Source organism: Equus caballus, chromosome 2 (assembly GCF_041296265.1).
Source record: "Equus caballus isolate H_3958 breed thoroughbred chromosome 2, TB-T2T, whole genome shotgun sequence".
NCBI lineage: Eukaryota > Metazoa > Chordata > Mammalia > Perissodactyla > Equidae > Equus > Equus caballus.
Window position 1 is genome coordinate 118963837 of NC_091685.1, and position 17743 is coordinate 118981579.

Here is a 17743-nt window from a genome sequence, read left to right on the forward strand (position 1 = left end):
TAGCTCAGGGCCAATCTTCCTCACCAAAAAAAAAAAAAAAGAAGAATGAAAAATGATTTAGGAATTGAAAAGTTAGAAGCAAAAGATTTTCAACATGTATTAAAATATTTTACGTAAAAGCCACACTCTCATAGCTTAATGTATATTGATGAGTTTGAGTTCTTTATATTTACAGCTAACCACATGAGAGGTGTGTTAAGTCCAATCTTTGATCTTTGTTCGCAGAAAATCAATAAGCAAGGACTTGAAAAATCATCTCATTGAAGACCTAGCATTCTGTTTCTCCAGGAACTTATGAGAAAATATTAATTCCACTTTACAATGTGAAACCTCTAAATGCTGTATGAAGTTTCAATCAAATCTAAGAAAGCAATTTCCTTGAAAATTCATTGCCTATGTTTAGGACTGGTATTTTATTGTACCTACTAAAAGAATACAAGAAATAATAATGGTAGGAAAGTGAAAGAGCAGAGACACTCACCCTAGTTTTGGCATCGATCTGACCACCACGATCCAGTAGGAGCTTCACCATGTTTGTGTTCCCCCTTTTGGAAGCCACATGGAGAGGAGTGATTCCATTCTACACCATGGAAAGACCAAACAAGAGCATGTTGGGTAGGACAGGGCATGATGGTGAAGACCTTGTGTTAGAGGGCACAACGGAGGTTGTGACCTATGTGGTAATTTGATGCAAGGGTTCTAAAGTCTTAACGTCTTCAAAATTTCAGGAACAAAAAAGCACACAAACCACAAAGCACTATAGTTAAGGAATGAAAAATGGAATGAAACTGTATAACTAAGTTAGTCAATAACTACAACATAGGTATTGAATGTACACATTACAGTCAAGAGACAAAGGGAGCACTTTTGCATAATAGAAACAAAATTTCAGATTCTGTCTAGGATTGAGCCCAAGTCCAAAGTCTATCTTTCTTTCTGTAACACCCATGCACTTAAAGAATCTGGGATCTTAAAGTTGGCTATGCTTAAAAATAAAATATGCATATACATATCAATACCCAATGGAAAAATATTTCTGAAAAACACGTTCTTCAGAATAATTCAGTAGGAAAAACAACTTGAAAATAACTCAACATAGTTTCAGTGCAGAAGACTTCTAAGAACAAAGCACCGTATATACAAATTAAATTTATTTATTTTATTGGCTATCATATATCATCATCTTGACAAGGATATGTACCTCATTTTTTCTATGTCATAATTTTGCAAATATTCAAATGCTGCATTTACTGATTCATATTAAGTACACTGAGTATTATAATTATCATGTAAGTGTATTCTTTCCAATAAAAGCATACCATTTAACATATAACACAACATGATGTCTTTTTATGTATTTTGGTAAGACTCGTTATATAAGCAAATTCCTAATTCATTAAAAAAAATTCTCTGTCGAATTGTGTGCCCTATAATTATTGTTAAGACACTGTATAAATGTACTTATACATTTTATACTTAATGTTTTAACAGTTTCCAAGTTATTTATTGACTTGAAGCTGCCTATTCATGACTCATGGTGTGATCTTTAGATATAACTGCTCCTACTGAGGTCAGAATTAATATTCTCCTTAACCATTGCAAATGATTTGTGTGCTTCTGAATTTACACCTTCTTATTTTTCACTTATTGGGTCATGATGACTTCCTGTGACTTGAAGGAAAAAATGGAAAATCTAATAACTCCAGCACAGATCCAGTTAAGGAAAAAGAAATAAAACATTTATTGGTGTTCATTTTTACTTTAGTAAAATGCCCATTTATTGCTTTCTAAAATGAAAAAGTATTTGAATCCATACCCTGGCTGTGAAGTCCACAGCAGCTCCCCGGTTTAGTAGAAGAGTTGCCACGTTGACATTTCCATAATGGGCGGCAATGTGCAAAGGAGTAAAACCACTCTATGGAAAGCAAAGAAATTGAGTCAGTAAAGCATTTTACCTCCATACGTTGCAGTCACTGGATTAGTGAAGAAAATCACATGGTAACTGTCTACCTAATATGTGAGCAATACAATTCAGATAAATGCTTATAGCCTAGTGCTATAAGGTGGTAAATAAGCAAACATATAAACAGGTCAATAAATATCCTACATTTCTTGGCAACATTGTTTCTAATTACGTTAATAATTTATCTATTTATGAGATTTGTTGTTTATACAAAACCATGTTTCTTGAGTTGGTTTGGCTTTTCAGAAAAACAGAACTTGATTAAACAAGAAAGTTTCAGCCACGGGACTAATACAATTATGAATAAGAAATGTTTTCTCAAGAGAAAAAACCGAAACTTCTGTTTTTTTTGATTTTTGAGGTTTTTTTAAATGAGAAACAGCATTGGTTGGCATCGTATCTTTTGAACTATGAAAAATATTGTGAGAAATTCTTACAGAGGATGTACATTCATTCCACATCATTTAACACTGTCCTGATATTTCTATGCTCTTTAACAACTGTGTTTAGTCAGACTGTGTTACAGTGAAAAACCATACATTAAACAATATACTTGGCATCAATATGAATACAAAATAAAGAAAAAATTCAGCTGAACCCAGTTTTGAATATTAATTAAACCAAATTTCGTCAATAAAATACGATTGATATAAAATAAAATAAGCAGGTTAAATCAATTATCTGGGCATTAGAGAACTGTTTACTCTAAGAATGTTTAAAAACTGAGTCTCAAAGTCTTAAATGAAAGAAAAGTATACTTCCTTTCATTTCTTTTTCTGATTAAAATTTAGTTATAAATTTTTGCCATTTCATAATAGAAGCATATTAACTCTTATCATTCAAGTATGCAAAGACATATTATCTTTGCTCTCCATAATTTTCATTACTTAATAAAAAATTATAGGAACAATAAAGACTGTTCCTATAAAATTGGATGTCAGATCCTATAGTTCCGAAGTTATTTGTATTGTTCTCTTTAATCTGGAAATGGACTAGGATGTGCATAACATTGTTTTTAACAAATATCATCTACATTACAACCATTGCTTTTCTATCACTTGATATATAGGCTCTCGTGATTTTGTTTTGAAAATGGGCCCAAATATGCATTCAGACATGTTAGGTGACAGAAATTCCTCTGTGCTATTAGCCAAATTAGCTGCAAGTAATTTCTGGCTGCAGAGAACCAAGACATAAAATAAGAATAGTAACTTTTGATCCAAATCCCACGTTGGTGGTCAAGATGTTTTCATTTTGTGTCTACAGGATACCAAATATTCATGTCAATATGGAGGGAAAAAAATACGTCTACAACCTGGCTATTATCTTATAAAATGTCAAAATTTTATATTTTAGGAAATAATTGACTGGATGTTTTTCATTTTTATCTTGATATTTCCTGTCACCCAGACATGTCCTGAATGTGCGTCTGTAATTCAAGTCACAATTTAATTTCAGAAAAACATAGGGATTGCTGGTGAATCGTGTTCAAATTATCCAGCCATAATAATATTACTTTTCTCAATTTCAAAAGTAAACTAATTTATTGTCTGACACAGCCTCATTGACCATCCACAATGCTGCCTCGGGCTGTGACTCTTGGATCAACACGAGGCTGGAATAAGCCCCTGAGAGGAGCTCTCCCCTGATTAACACGGAGACAGAAGGCTCAGTTCACTTCCTACAGGATGATCAGGGCAGCGGCTTCCCCTCTTTGTTACTGTATTGTCCTCGAAGAAATATTTCTGATTCAGTCCCAATCTACTCTACCCACTGCTTTCAACACAATGTGGAAAGCCAATACTGCTTTCAGATATGTATCTTACACAATTACCAAAATTCACTTAAAAAATTAAAGGTATTAAAGTCAGTAATCAAGATACCAATTTGTACAGCTGCAGTCTTGAGCAATTTCACCGAGCAGTTGGCCTTTTTTTAAATCTCTGACCTAAGCTCCATGCACAGATATGGAACGGAAGAAGTGATATGAATAATTCACATATATTCACATCTCAATGGGTAAATTTGTCAATAAACAAGATATTAGTTTAGAAATATACTACTCTCAGTAAATTCGAAGTGTGTATGTTCCAAACCCCCACAGTGATCAGATGAGATGTTCGTCTCAAACTCCCCTCAACAAAGTGAAAATCAACCTACATTATTAGTCACTTGCCTTTGAATATTGGTTAATTTTTATAATATACTTTCAACAATGTTTGTGTTCATGCGTCTCAGGAGCAAAGGTCGAGAGACCACCAAACACACACACACAGACACACAGACACATGCACACACACACTATCCTGAGAGGCTTTTGCACTGAGTTTTCTTGTTGATCGACGTGACTTATCTTGGGATGTGGAAAATAGACGATTTCACGGCAAGTATTGTAAGACTTAGCAAGATAAAAGCAAATGCTTTGCTCCTGATATGCTCAATATCATTATTGATCACATACAATGTGGTTTAAAAAAATATGGAGAAAAAGGGCAACCATGAGACAAAAGGATTAAAACAGGGACCGAGAAATCTCCTTAAATTTCACTTTGCTAAACTCTAGCCTGAGAATTCTCATGAAGAGAAGTAAGTCACATCTCTTACTGGCAAAAAGCTAATAGTACAGCTCACTCAGTAAAATATATATTAATGAAGTTTCATTTCCTGCTCTACCCTAATAAGCTATTTAAATAGTTTCAATGATTAAATAATGCTTCAAATATATGTTACCTTAATTTTTTTGAACTATCCATTTGCCTCAATTATGGGAAAAGTTTCCAAATTAATTTCCTAATAATGGAAGTTCCAATCATTAGTACGAATTAGTGAGCATTTATTCTAATTGGGAAAAAAACTAAAATAAATAAAAACAAGGTATATTTTGGTTATAACCACAATACTGTACCTCGGTTGTCCTATTCACCATCATCTGAAGCAGTGTTGTGTGGGAAAAAGAGGGAAGATATTACACAGTGCAAAATGAAGGAAACAATCTTCTCACGGCAAGTGGATACACTGTTCCAACATGCCAAAATGCATTCTACCAAGAAAAGACATTCCTAATACAACACAATACAATTTTATCTTTCTAATTCTGTTTCTATTATTTCTGACTATAAATAGAATAAACAAACAGATTTCTAAAAAGCTGAACCTTATCTTTAAAAGAAAATTATCTTTAATTTTTTTTGATTACTGTACCCAATAGATAATCCCCTTTTTCCAAAATACCTCTGAAAGTACTTTATCTCTTTTGATGACCAGAAGTAATTTTGCATTATCACCATGGCCTACTTTGTCATCTCCCAGGAGGAGTCTGGCAGCGAAGAGCTCCTCTCCACAATGTGTTCAGCTTTTACCTTGGATTGCACGTCAGCATTGTGATCGTTCTGAAGCAGGAGTGCGGCAGACTTGGTGTCATCTTTCCTAGCTGCAATATGCAGAGCTGGCAGCCTCACTTTCCCTTTGGTGTCATTCTCCAAAAGGATGGCCACTGCCTGGTTGTGTCCTTGCTGGAGTGCCACAGCTAGAGGCGTAAAGCCGTCCTAGTAAAACAGAAGGAAAAAAAATCTTTCATTAACTTTTGCAAGTGTGGGATTCGACGCTAAGCAATGATGTGTCTAATTTTTGAAGTAACGCTGAAAACTGGCAAGCAAAGCAAAAGGATTAAATATTACTTTGAAGACTAAAGCAGATTGTCATCAGTTATTTGCAATACTATGGATTGACTTCATCAGACTGTTTTCTTAATTTCTATTCTATATATTTTGAAAAACATTGGCATTCCCTAACGGAGCATATTGCATACTGGATGTGCTCAAATGTATGTTTAGAATGGAAAAATAAAAGTCAGAACCAACCCTAAGTAATGCCTGCTTATGGAAAGGAGAAAATGAGAAGGGTAGAAATAATGATGTCCAAGTCTGATTGGGAACCAAAGATATGGTAGCCAAGAGAGGGAAGTAAATTATATAATTAACTATGCAAGTTGCTAAATATCTCTGTTGCTAATTCTCTTTGTATTGATTAGGGAAAAGCAATAACAACTGTTAATGGAATGGTCTGTTACCAATTAATTTGGGAAGTCTGGGACATCATATGATCCCAAACTCCTCAGCAAATAAGGCTAATTCATTAATTTTGTACTTAGTTGAATTTTATATTATTTAGATCATTTAGATCTAAAATTACAAGTGCTAGGTAATGTGAAAAAAATCAGCTTAATTCTAAACTAAATTCTAAACTTAGAAAACAATAAAAAAAAAAATCAGTAGCACAGATCATCAGAGTTAGGAGTCTTAGGGCTAGATAGATGACCACGCTAGAAAACTTGGGAGCCATGATTTCTCTCCAGAAACAAGTATTCAGTTAACAGAAAGGTGACAAGTAAGTAGGAAAAATATATAAGACCTCCCTTACTGTACAAAAGCTTGAGAATAAGTTGCAGAGTTAGAAGTTTCCATTCATAGAGACAAGAGATGAGGGCAATAGAACGGCGCTTTCATGACTGCACTCTAGAGACAACGGCAGTCTACCTCAATCCAACTACTCTATTTGTTTTCAACAATAATTTTTAAAAAGGTAACTGTAGACTTTTGAGGGAAAATCATTTTCCTCAAACGCATTGTGTCATCTATGCACTACCACAAAAAGAACTGAATTTTTAAAATAAGAATTGAATTTTAAATAAACACCCTACTTGATAGAATGGAAGAGTAAAGTGTGTGGTGTCATAAGAGGACAAATAGCAGCCTTAACTGGGAACTTTGATTGGCACCAGTTAAGCACTCCATGGGTGAGGCAAGAACAGGCTCTCACCTACATCGTTCACGTGACTGCCCTGCAACAGTGGGATGGTTTATAACAGAGGAGTGTAGGACAAGGCATTTGCTGACAGTACAGAACCTAATTAAAAAGGGTTTAACCTTCAATTTTGGTAACATTGAAGAAGAAGGAAGAAAGTAGAGAATTCTACAAATGGTTGTGGAAGGACAGTGAATTCCCTTCCGAGAATTTAACTTTGATCTCCACCACTTGGATTTCATTCTAATCTATACTCCACAGAGGAAGGTAAATATCGAGAATGATTTTTTTCAAGTACTTCAACTAACTCTATGAAAAAGGAAACATATTAAAATTCAGTAGCTTCATTTTTCATCACTTATTTACCAATGCTAATTGCTATAATTATGGGAAATTTCAAAACTTTAAATATTCTTTTTCAAACACGAGAGTCAATGCCATATGAAATGATTTCATAATTATTTGATTTTTAAAGTGGTCACAATATCTTGATCAGGAATTAATCTTTCTTTCTTTTTTTTTTTTTTTGAGGAAGCTTAGCCCTGAGCTAACATCTGCTACCAATCCTCCTCTTTTTGCTGAGGAAGACTGGCCCTGAGCTAATATCCATGCCCATCTTCCTCTACTTTATATGTGGGATGCCTCCCACAGCATGGCTTGACAAGGGGTTCGTAGGTCCGCACCCGGGATCCGAACCAGTGAATCCCGGGCCAGCGAAGTAGAAGGTGTGAACTTAACTGCTGCACCACAGGGCTGGCCTCGGGAATTAATTGTTGCAAATTGGGGCTACTAATGAGTTCAGAGTAAGTGTTATCTTTAGGCAGATTCACACATGTGCACCAAACTGTAGAAGGTACTTAGTGACAACCTAAAATCTCAAATAGTAATCAACTATAGAGCCCTATGAAGGTGTTATCTTTTACAGAATGATAGACTAAAAGGGAATGTGCAAAGCTTTGTCCGCATGCGTGTTTATTGATAATCATTAGGGCCAGCAGTGGAGGGTTAACCAAGTTCATATATGACCAGTCAGGAAAAATTCATTTTAGTTATTTAAATGATTAAAAGATGAAAACAAATAACAGGCAGACATACATATGTCAAAGCTGGGATTCAAAACCTCATATGATTCACTTGCAAAAGCCACATTTCTGTGAGAGTTTTAAATTTTCTGAGAATCACAGGGAAACATGGCCTCTGCCAATGTTATGTGCATAAAGGGGTATTTTTGGAACCAGACTGAAATGCTACAAAAGGCCAGACCGAAGGAGCCCTGAGACAGCTGAGAATGCCAGCAAGCTGAGTTTCCCTAAATCACACACTAGAAATATTAAGTCTATTTGGCAAGCAGAAGAACTCTGTAGTATAAAGATTTCTTTAGGTAAGTGATTCCACCTTTAAGGAAATAAAATAAAACAAACATAGATTTCCTTGTTTTGGTACATTTCTCAGAGGTCCTGATGCCGAGATACAGTCTCATATTGTCACTCAAGCTTTGCCTGAAGGTTTTCACAGGGTACTCATTGATAGAATTAGTGTCTCAGAAAAAAATGGTCCCAAATCATAACAATCACGCTGTAGCCTTCTGGTAAGAGTGTAAAATCTGTGTGTGCTGAATAGAGAACTTGAGATTATTTCATACTGGGCAGTTGTGTTTTCCACTCATAAGCAGGAAACATGGTCCCATTAATAGTGGTTTCTTAGAATTTCTTTTTCTTTTAAAGATTGGCAGCTGAGGTAACAACTGTTGCCAATCTTCTTTTTTGTATTTTTCCTTCTTTTTCTCCCTAAAGCCCCCCAGTACATAGTTGTATATTTTAGTTGTGGGTCCTTCCGGTTGTGGCATGTGGGCTGCCACCTCAGCATGGCCGGATGAGCAGTGCCATGTCCACATCCAGGATCCGAACCGGTGAAACCCTGGGCCGCTGAAGCGGAGTGAGCGAACTTACCACTCAGCCACGGGGCTGGACCTGGATTTTTTCTTTTTAACTAACGCGAATAAGCTGTCAGAAAGTTACTGTGATTGACTCCATAAAAATTTTTCTCCCAAAGGAACTGGAAATGGATTTAATAGATTATAATGACCTCTCCCCCCACAATGCAGGGTAGAAGGGAGTTCATGTTTATTTCACCTAAAGACTTAATTTCCAGAAAGAAAGTCATATTAAACATTAAAAATGATCAAGATAGTTTCTGAGTGACAAGAATCTACCAGTCATCTTTCACTCCAGCCCAGGAGTTTTAAAGTTTGATCATTGGAGGAGCAGAATATGAAATAGGAAAAACAAAGCCTGCATACTCTGGTTGAAAGGGGTGAGGAGAGGCATGTCCCAGTGGAACTCTCTTCCCCTTCTCTCTCACGTCACCCACTACCAACCTCCTACTCCCTGAGGCATTTTCTCCAAGCTCAAAGGCTTCTGGAGCATCCCTCAGAAATCACTGTTCTAAACAACATTGAACTTGCTTGTTAATCTGCCTAGGCAAAAATAAGAAGGAAAGTACACAGTAAGTTCTGCTTATTGGAGGACACGCATAGGAAAAGGCAAGTGATGTTCTCAGTTGGCCCATGCCAACCTCTTCTCATGTCCGGGTATCCTGAATGTTTGGATACTGGACTGACTTTGAACATTCTATTCAGCTGTCACCATAATCATAGTCACACAGCTACATGCCATAATTTGTGCTTCAGACAATAGGAACAGCTCTTTTTAGTGACATATTCCTCATAAAATTGTGCTAACACAAATATCTGTGAATTATTTCTGATCATTAAAAACTCTTCCCTTAAGGAATTGTATTGGATCCTAACAAAGGTAAAACATTGATGAATAGAGAAGGGTAAAACTTATAGTAATCTAATTTTGGAAAAGTACAAAGCTCCTCAAACCTAGAGAATGGCAAAATGATGGAAGCATGATTTCATGTAAGAATAAATGGACATGAATCACAAATCAAGGCATAAACTCCTTGAACTGTGTGCACGGGGCCATTCATTCATGGCCACTGTTGTCAACTGCGACAGTGATGGGAACATTCTTCGCATATTTTAGACAGGGTAATGGAGACCCTTAGCAGCTGGATATAAAGAATACAGACATTAAAATCAAAGAACTTGAACCTTCGACAGTCTTACCTCAGTAGCAGTGCTCTGATTAGCTCCATTCTCCAGCAGATACTTTACAACATCTATGTGGTTCTCTTGGGCAGCCATGTATAAAGGAGTAAAGCCATTCTGAAGACAAATAATAAAAAAGACACCTTCAATCATCTGTAAAGTTTAAACCAGGGCAGAATAGAAGGCAAGGAAAGAGAGAGTACTATAACATAGACGTTTGAAATGGTGAGGCATAGGACATGTCTTCACCCCGAAGAAGTAATACATATATTTACCAATTAAAACTAGACAAAATCGAAGTGAACCAGTTCCTACACACAATTCCTAAAAGAATGAGGAGAAAGGGAGAGGAAAGACGTTCCCTCATTTCCTGTCTTCATTTCAGCACCAGAGATTCACAGTTCTCATCATCGAACATTGTGTTAAAACTAAAGATCTTCAGTATCTTAACATCTACATAATTCTTAATATCTACATAATACATAGAATTATCACTATATATAGCATATATATAAAATAATATTTATTAAATATCTTCTGTATTTATCAATCCATAAACTATCTCAACAGACCACCATTATCTTGAATGTACACAGTGTGGTTAGCACCTTTAGAAGTATAAATTATTAGTCATTCCAGAATAGGCTAGGAGAGATTGCAAATCTGATTGAAAATTTAAAGAAATCTATATTTCAATGTTCTCATTGAAGTAACATTGTTTATACTCTATATCTTTGTATTACTTTTTTTAAACCATTCTGAAATTCTATCATTCATTAATTCTCACATTCATTTATTCAATTATTTACTGAAATCCAGACACTGGTAGCTGGGCCATCACACATACAGTGATAAACAAGGTAGACATCTGCCCTCATGGGGCACACACTATGATAAAATTAAAACATTAATATGTAGTCACAGATTGAAGAAAACCACTAAAATATTATAACGAGTTTAAAACGAAGTTTAAATTGTCAAATTTTCTTTTCATTGGATCCTTTGCAATATGTAATATCTCACTAAGGAAAAAACCCACAAAACTTTGGGGACAAAAAGTGAAATTATTAATAAACTCTCAAATCTAACAATTCTCTCAAAACATAGTTGAGTCCCTTAAAAATTCAATGCAGCAATGAGAATAAGTAAAAACATAGATGATACTTCAGGGATTTTCAAAAACTTTAAAGGGGAGAAAAACAACTCTTTTCAAAAATTCTTCTATATACATTGTGTAAGTGTAGAAATATTATTCAAAATGGCCAAGATCCAGCAAAATATAAACACAGAGTATACAAGTAGAACAAGAGAAGAAATGTAAAATTTGATTATAAAAGCAAACCTGCAGGCTTCAAATGGCAGAGGAAAATTTCTAACAAAGAAATATAAGAGAATGAACTGAGCGTTTTGTAGGATCTGGATAACTTGCTAGCTGGGTAGCATGTTTTTTAAAACACACAAACAGGTGAGATCTTGTGTATTTTAAGAAGACTGAAGAGGTGGCGGAAGGATGGAATTAAAGTTTCAAGGGAAGGGAAAGCCAGTGAGGATGGTTAAAAACAATGAGTGGGTGTGCAGTAAGGCTCTTTCACGACAAGTAAAAGGCAGAGGTGCAAAAAGAGAAAAAGAACTTTTAATAGAATAAAACAATTTGCTTACATGTTTTCCTCTGATAGAATCTTAATCAGATCACGAGAAAGGGAAATAGACCGTGGTTGCCAGATCAATAAGGGAAAGGAGATGCGCCATCCTTGGGCTCCTGCCCTGGTTCCTGGGCTTTATAGGGACCTCCTCCAGCTGAGCAGGGCAGGATCCATCCAGAGGGACATGCCCACTCTGATCCTGCAGCTCCCCTGCTTCCAGACCACACCCCAGGCATGCGGCCACCAGAACCCCTGCTTAGGCAGCCCCAAGTGTGGTTCCAGTGCTTGCTCAGACTTCTTCCTTGGGTTCATCCTGCCAAGAGTCTGTTGCTATGTACACCCTGTAGTAGGTTGACTAATGGCCCCCAAATACGTCCACATCCTAGTGCCTGGAACCTATAAATCTTACCTTATATGGCAAAAGGAACTTTGCATGGGTGATAAATTAAAGATCTTGAGATGGGGAGATTACCCTGGATTATCCAGCTGGGCTTCATGTAATCACAAGGGATTTTATACGAGGGAGGCAGTAGGTCAGAGAGGAGAGAAGATACTACACTGCTGGCTTTGAAGATGGAAGGAGGCGGCATGACTCAAAGGAAAGAGATTCTCACTTGGAGCCTCCAGAAGGAGCCAGCAGCGCCAACACCTTGGTTTAGCCCCTGCAAGACTAATTTCAGACTTCCAAAATTATAATAGAATAAATGTGTGCTACTTTAAGCCACTGAATTTGTAGTAATTTGTTATAGCAGCAACAGGAATGTAATACACACCACTAGAGTTGTTTGCTAGGGAGGGTGGAAGTAGGAGATGAGCAGAGCTTGAATGTGTAGGTTGGGGTGTCTACATATTTACATATGATGCTTTGGTGGTGTGGATGGAGCCAAGGATGCGGAGAGAAGAGGGGCCAGCTGTAGGCCAGGGTCCAGAATCAGCCCTCCCCTCAGCCACCATCCTGCATGGAACTGCAAGGTTTCTCAGAAGTCTAAGTCTGGACTTGTCATGTCGTTATTATAATATATTTGTCAGGGTAGGAGGATAGGAGATACTTATTTAATAGTTAGCTTGATGTATAGCTTTTAATTTAAAAAAATATATTGTAAGTAGGCTTCTTTTACACTCTTGTCCTGGGCCCTGCAAGTTTAATGCTGGGCTATAGTGGTAGAGAAAGAAAAGGGAAAAACGTCAAGGCTGATGATGTGTAGTATATCGTGGGGAAAGGGCAGTGACAGAGAAACATTCAGGATCTTGGTTAGAGCGCATCATGAACAAGTTTGTGCCTTGTGCCACAACCTGAGCATGCAAGGGCTTCCAGCAGAGTTGGAGAGGCACATATGAAGGACGATAAAAATAGAAATGCTCCATGCTACTCCCTGGGAGAGATGCTTTGAATATACCACCTCAGATTACTGGGACCACATGCCCCTGTTTGCCTGGGATAGTCAAAGTTTATGTATAGTATCGTGGAGTAATTATTAGTAGTGTCTCAGTTGGGATGATAAATTGGATGGCCGAATACTTAGAACAGTGCTGCAATATTGGTATCATTATCCCCATTTGAACTGAGGCAGCTGAGGCTCAAACACTTGGGTAACTTGGCCAAAGTCTCCCAGCTAATAAGTGAACTGGAAATGACAGACAGGAACCAGCCACGAATAGGCTTCTTCCCCTCAAGGAGCTGGGGATCAAGTGTGGTCCTCAGCCTGGCTGTGTGATAGACACTCCTGTGGAAACTTGCAAGACTGCCTACATACCACCCTGACACCAGACTGAACTGGAGTCTCCTCAAGCCGAAGCACATGCATTTTTTAAAAAGCTCGGTTTTTGAAATGACCTGGAGAACTTTGTAATAGGTGATTCAGAACAACTGAGTGGTTTTGGGCAGGGAGTACCATGACCACGTTTGCACTTCAGAAAGTTCACTCTGCTGACAACAGATGCCTTGGTTTGGGGTGGTGGGAAATAAGAACGGAAGTAGGGGTGAATCAGCTTTTGCAATATTTGCAAGAGTGAATTTACAAGATGAAAGAAACAGGAGCCAAGATAACATCTTGGCTAGGAGAAGGAGGGAGATATTTACTGTTACCAAATATATGTAGTAAGAAGGCAGAAGAGATTTACTACAGGTCCTAAAGATGTGGGAAATTATCCTTTCTTACCTCACTGATGCTATTTAACAAGAAATAGTCCAGCAGAGAATGGGAAACACGTGCTTGGGACAGGGCAAGGAGCACTGTGACACCACTGTCAGGTTTACGAGGAAGCTTTTATCTTCACACAGAGATAGGTTAACACCACAGGATTATTGGCCTCGGTGTCCATGCATCCAGGTACTTTCCAGGATATTATGTTTCTATGTTTTTCTAAAATAGCCTGGTTGCTTGTGGATATGAAAGGATATGTATTTTCTCCTTGTTGGTATCAAAAAGTCAAAGAGATCCACATCCCAGCTGACACTTGGAGAGTGTCAATGAGTACAGCATTGTCAGCTGTAACAGTAGTTCCAGCATGACCAATAGGTGCCCCTACTAACTGGTTATTAAATATTTTGAACATTATTCTTTCCATAGTAAATTATCATTTGCCCTTTATTTATACTTACTCAACAAAACTGTTTGGTGAGCCTTCACCGCGAGGCATCACGTGTTCACTTCTAGGGATTCAGAGATGAAAGGCAAAGTCTCTGTTTATGAGGAGCTCACGATCCAAGGCTGAGATGGGCAAGTCAGCAAACTATGGTACTACAGTCAGTGAACACATTTATAGTTAGTTTCCTATTTTTCAAAAAGAAGTTATGGGGCCGGCTCCATGGCCGAGTGGTTAAGTTCGTGCGCTCCGCTGCGGCAGCCCAGGGTTCGGATCCTGGGCGCGGACATGGCACTGCTCGTCAGGCCACGCTGAGGCGGCGTCCCACATCCCACAACTAGAAGGACCTGCAACTAAGATATACAACTATGTACTGGGGGGTTTGGGGAGATAAAGCAGGGAAAAAAAAAAAAAAAGATGGGTAACAGTTGTTAGCTCAGATGCCAATCTTAAAAAAAACAAAAACAAAAAACTTCTTTAAAAAAATAAATAAAAAGAAATAAAAAAGAAGTTATGTGTTGGATATAAAGAGAACATAGCAGGACACAGAACTCAACTGGATGAGGAAATTATAGCCGAAGGAAGTCACTGGGAGTGAAGGCTGGAAGACACTGGGAATGATTCGGTTTGAACTAGTCACAAAAACACTGAAGTTAAGCTAGAAGCAGGAAAGGTTTTTCAAAGAGAGAAGAGAAAACCAACATATAGAGATTGTGAAGAATTCATCATGACTGGTGGGGAGAGGAGGCTGAGACAGATGGGCGTCCATCTCCGCTTGCCCTGCTGAGAAGTCTGAATTTTATTCTGACGTCTTGCAAGTCACTGAAGGGTTTTAAGCAGGGGTTTGACATGGTCACATTTCCATTTGAAGGACATTAATTTGCCAGGGGTGGGGAGGATGAATTGGAAAATGACCAGAGTACACTCTGGAAGAGTAGAAAGAAGGTTTTGTAATAATCCAAATGAGAAGCGAGGATTCAAAATATGAATATAATTTTGATATTTAAAAAAGTAATTTGGTATTCATGTATTTATATTCTACTTCATGCCCTCCAAGATTAGCAGTGGTAACAGTCTACGATTTATTGATAATATTTCTCAGACTTATTAAAAAATTATAACATTTTCCTTCAAATCCAGTAGTTATGCTGCATTTTAGAGAATTCAAACACTGAAATATTACAAAAAATGTTTTTCCTATTTTCATTAGTGATATAACTGTGACTCAATCATCAGGTTTTAGCCCTTGGTGAGAATTCTTTTTGGTAATTGGATTATCTGGGAAAGCTGAATGAACAGGAGCTAATATTTTTATGTCTACCCATCAAATATAGATTTATTGAAGTTTTTGAGAACATTTTTAAAATAAGTAAATCTATTGATATTTATATGTCATTTCAAAAAAATTATAAAGAGACAATGTCAGTATGCAAAGTAATGAATGGTTTAGCATCAATGTATTGGATAAGGACCAAAACTCCAAGAATAATCATTATTACCAAGTTTTAAAGAATATTAACTTTTCAGCCTTAATTTTGCGGGTATGTATAACCTTATTCTTTCTTCATACAAGTGAATATTCATCAGTTGGATGACTTGAAATGATAGATCATATAAAATTACTTTTATCTTAACACAAGAGTCAATGTTACCATTCAATTCAGAAGGTTTTTTTTAAGGCACTAAATGTGTTCTAAAATTTTTCACCTAGGCACCAGACTAGGTATTTTGAGAGTAATACATGTAGATATTCATTGTTCCAGCCCTCAAGAGCAGGAAATATAAAGGAATTCACAGAATACACGTATAGAGAGTCATCTACAGCTCAATACATACTATAATCACTGAAAGAGAAGATAAATAAGATGCTGCCAGAGCACTAAAGAGTGATCACTTCACACCATGAAGAAGGGACTCTGGCCCAAGCACACAGATCTGAGGGGAAATGAGGATGCCTTAAGGAAATGAAGACAGTAGATCCAGAGAAAATGAAATGTTCTTTGCTGCTCTTTTCTCTTCTGGTTTCACTTGCCCCGTCCCTCAAGAGATGTGGTGTTTGTACGGGAAGTCTGACTGTGTTTGCTGCAGGCACATATTTCACTTGGGGAATTCTGTTCTCTAAGCCTAATAACGAGTCTAGTGAATAGTAAAAGAACAGTAAGGAAAATCACTGAACATGAGTAAAGCAAAGCAAGAATGCAACTTGAAAAGAATTCTTGCAGGTCTAAAAATTAAAAACAGAAAAAATTCAAAGATCTCTTAGCCAGACTGGTAACATAGAAAATGTCAATTCATGCATAACACATTACCACCCAACTAAAGAGAAACCTGAGGTAATTTCATAGATCAAGCCTGAGCTAAAAGAGTGGATTATGAAAACTTTAAGGGTGTATAAACTAATTTCTCTGTAAACTGCTCATTGTTATTTTATTTGTCATTACTTTCAGTCCTGTGCTGCTAAGTGTATTAAGTATATTTCAATGATTAAAAGAAATTGCCCTATTTTCCTAGATGAAAATGTTATAGCTAAAAGGGAACTCATCATTTTACATTTGAGGAAATTTTAGCCCAGAGACTGAGTGGACCACCAAGTGGACAGGCCAGTTACAAAGGTTGAGGTGAGAAGACGAAGTAAGCAGGCACAGCAGATGCAGAGATGCTGGGGACTCCTACCCTTTCCTTCTCATTTTTCAGGCCTTGACACAAGTCTCACACTCTCTGAGAGGGCTTATTCGGTGCCCATAACAACGTTTAGCATACAGTAGGTGTTCAATAAATATTTGTTAAATGGGTGAATGAACAAAGTAGAATAGGATCTAAGTTCCTTTTCATGCCTGTCGTGGTTTTAAAACATGACTGCAAATGCTTTGACACGCCTCCCTTCAAACAATGGAGCCTAATTCCCCTTCCCCTTGAATGCGGGCCAACTTAGTAATTCACTTCCACTGTATTGATTATGGTGGAATTGATGGTGTGTGATAGAGGCTAGGGTTTAAAGTCACTGCCTTATTGTCTCGCTCTCTCATGGATCACCTGTTCTGGAGGAAATGAGCTGCCACATCATGATGATATTCAAGCGGCCTGTGGAGAGACTCACAGGAGAAGGAACTGAGACCTCCCACCAACGATTAGCACCAACTTGTCTACCATGTGCAAAAGCACCTTAGGAGTGAATCTTAGGCCCAAGAAAGCCTTCAGATGGTTTTAGCCCTGGTCAACATCTTCACTACAACCTCATGAAAGAATGAGCCATAATGTCATAGCTTAGCCACTACTGAACTCCTGATCCAGGAAAACCGTGATGATAAATGTTTACTAATATTTTAAGCTACTAAGCTTTGGGATAATTTGTTATGCAGCAACAACTGACTAACACAATGTCCAACAAGGTCCTACATGATCTGGCCATGGCCTACCTTGCCAACCACACCTCTCACCATTCTTACCCTATGCTGCTTCCTTTTTCTTTAGGACAGGAATTCAGATCCTAGACAGTTACTTTCAAATTTTCTACTCATATAACTCTCTTCAAATGCTATCTAACCTAGAAACTCTCAAAATAAAATATTAAACATAGCTGCTCTGTTTGATGTTGACTGAGTGAGAACTATTCAGCAAAGTCTTCCCCATCCT

General features: G+C 37.3%; 1 protein-coding gene across 50 annotated transcripts in view; it reads right to left on the reverse strand.

The window, feature by feature from the left end:
• Positions 1-17743, reverse strand: part of ANK2 (ankyrin 2) — a 618697-nt gene that overhangs the window by 127326 nt on the left and 473628 nt on the right. For 41 of the 50 annotated variants that reach the window (XM_070259760.1, XM_070259801.1, XM_070259763.1 and 38 more), the window contains 5 exons: positions 9900-9998; positions 5323-5508; positions 4869-4892; positions 1817-1915; positions 482-580 (listed from right to left, as the gene is read on the reverse strand). In XM_070259760.1, coding sequence (XP_070115861.1) covers positions 482-580; positions 1817-1915; positions 4869-4892; positions 5323-5508; positions 9900-9998 — 507 coding nt within the window. The remainder of the gene's footprint in view (positions 1-481; positions 581-1816; positions 1916-4868; positions 4893-5322; positions 5509-9899; positions 9999-17743) is intronic. The other 9 variants (XM_070259771.1, XM_070259758.1, XM_070259800.1 and 6 more) reach the window with 1 other exon arrangement.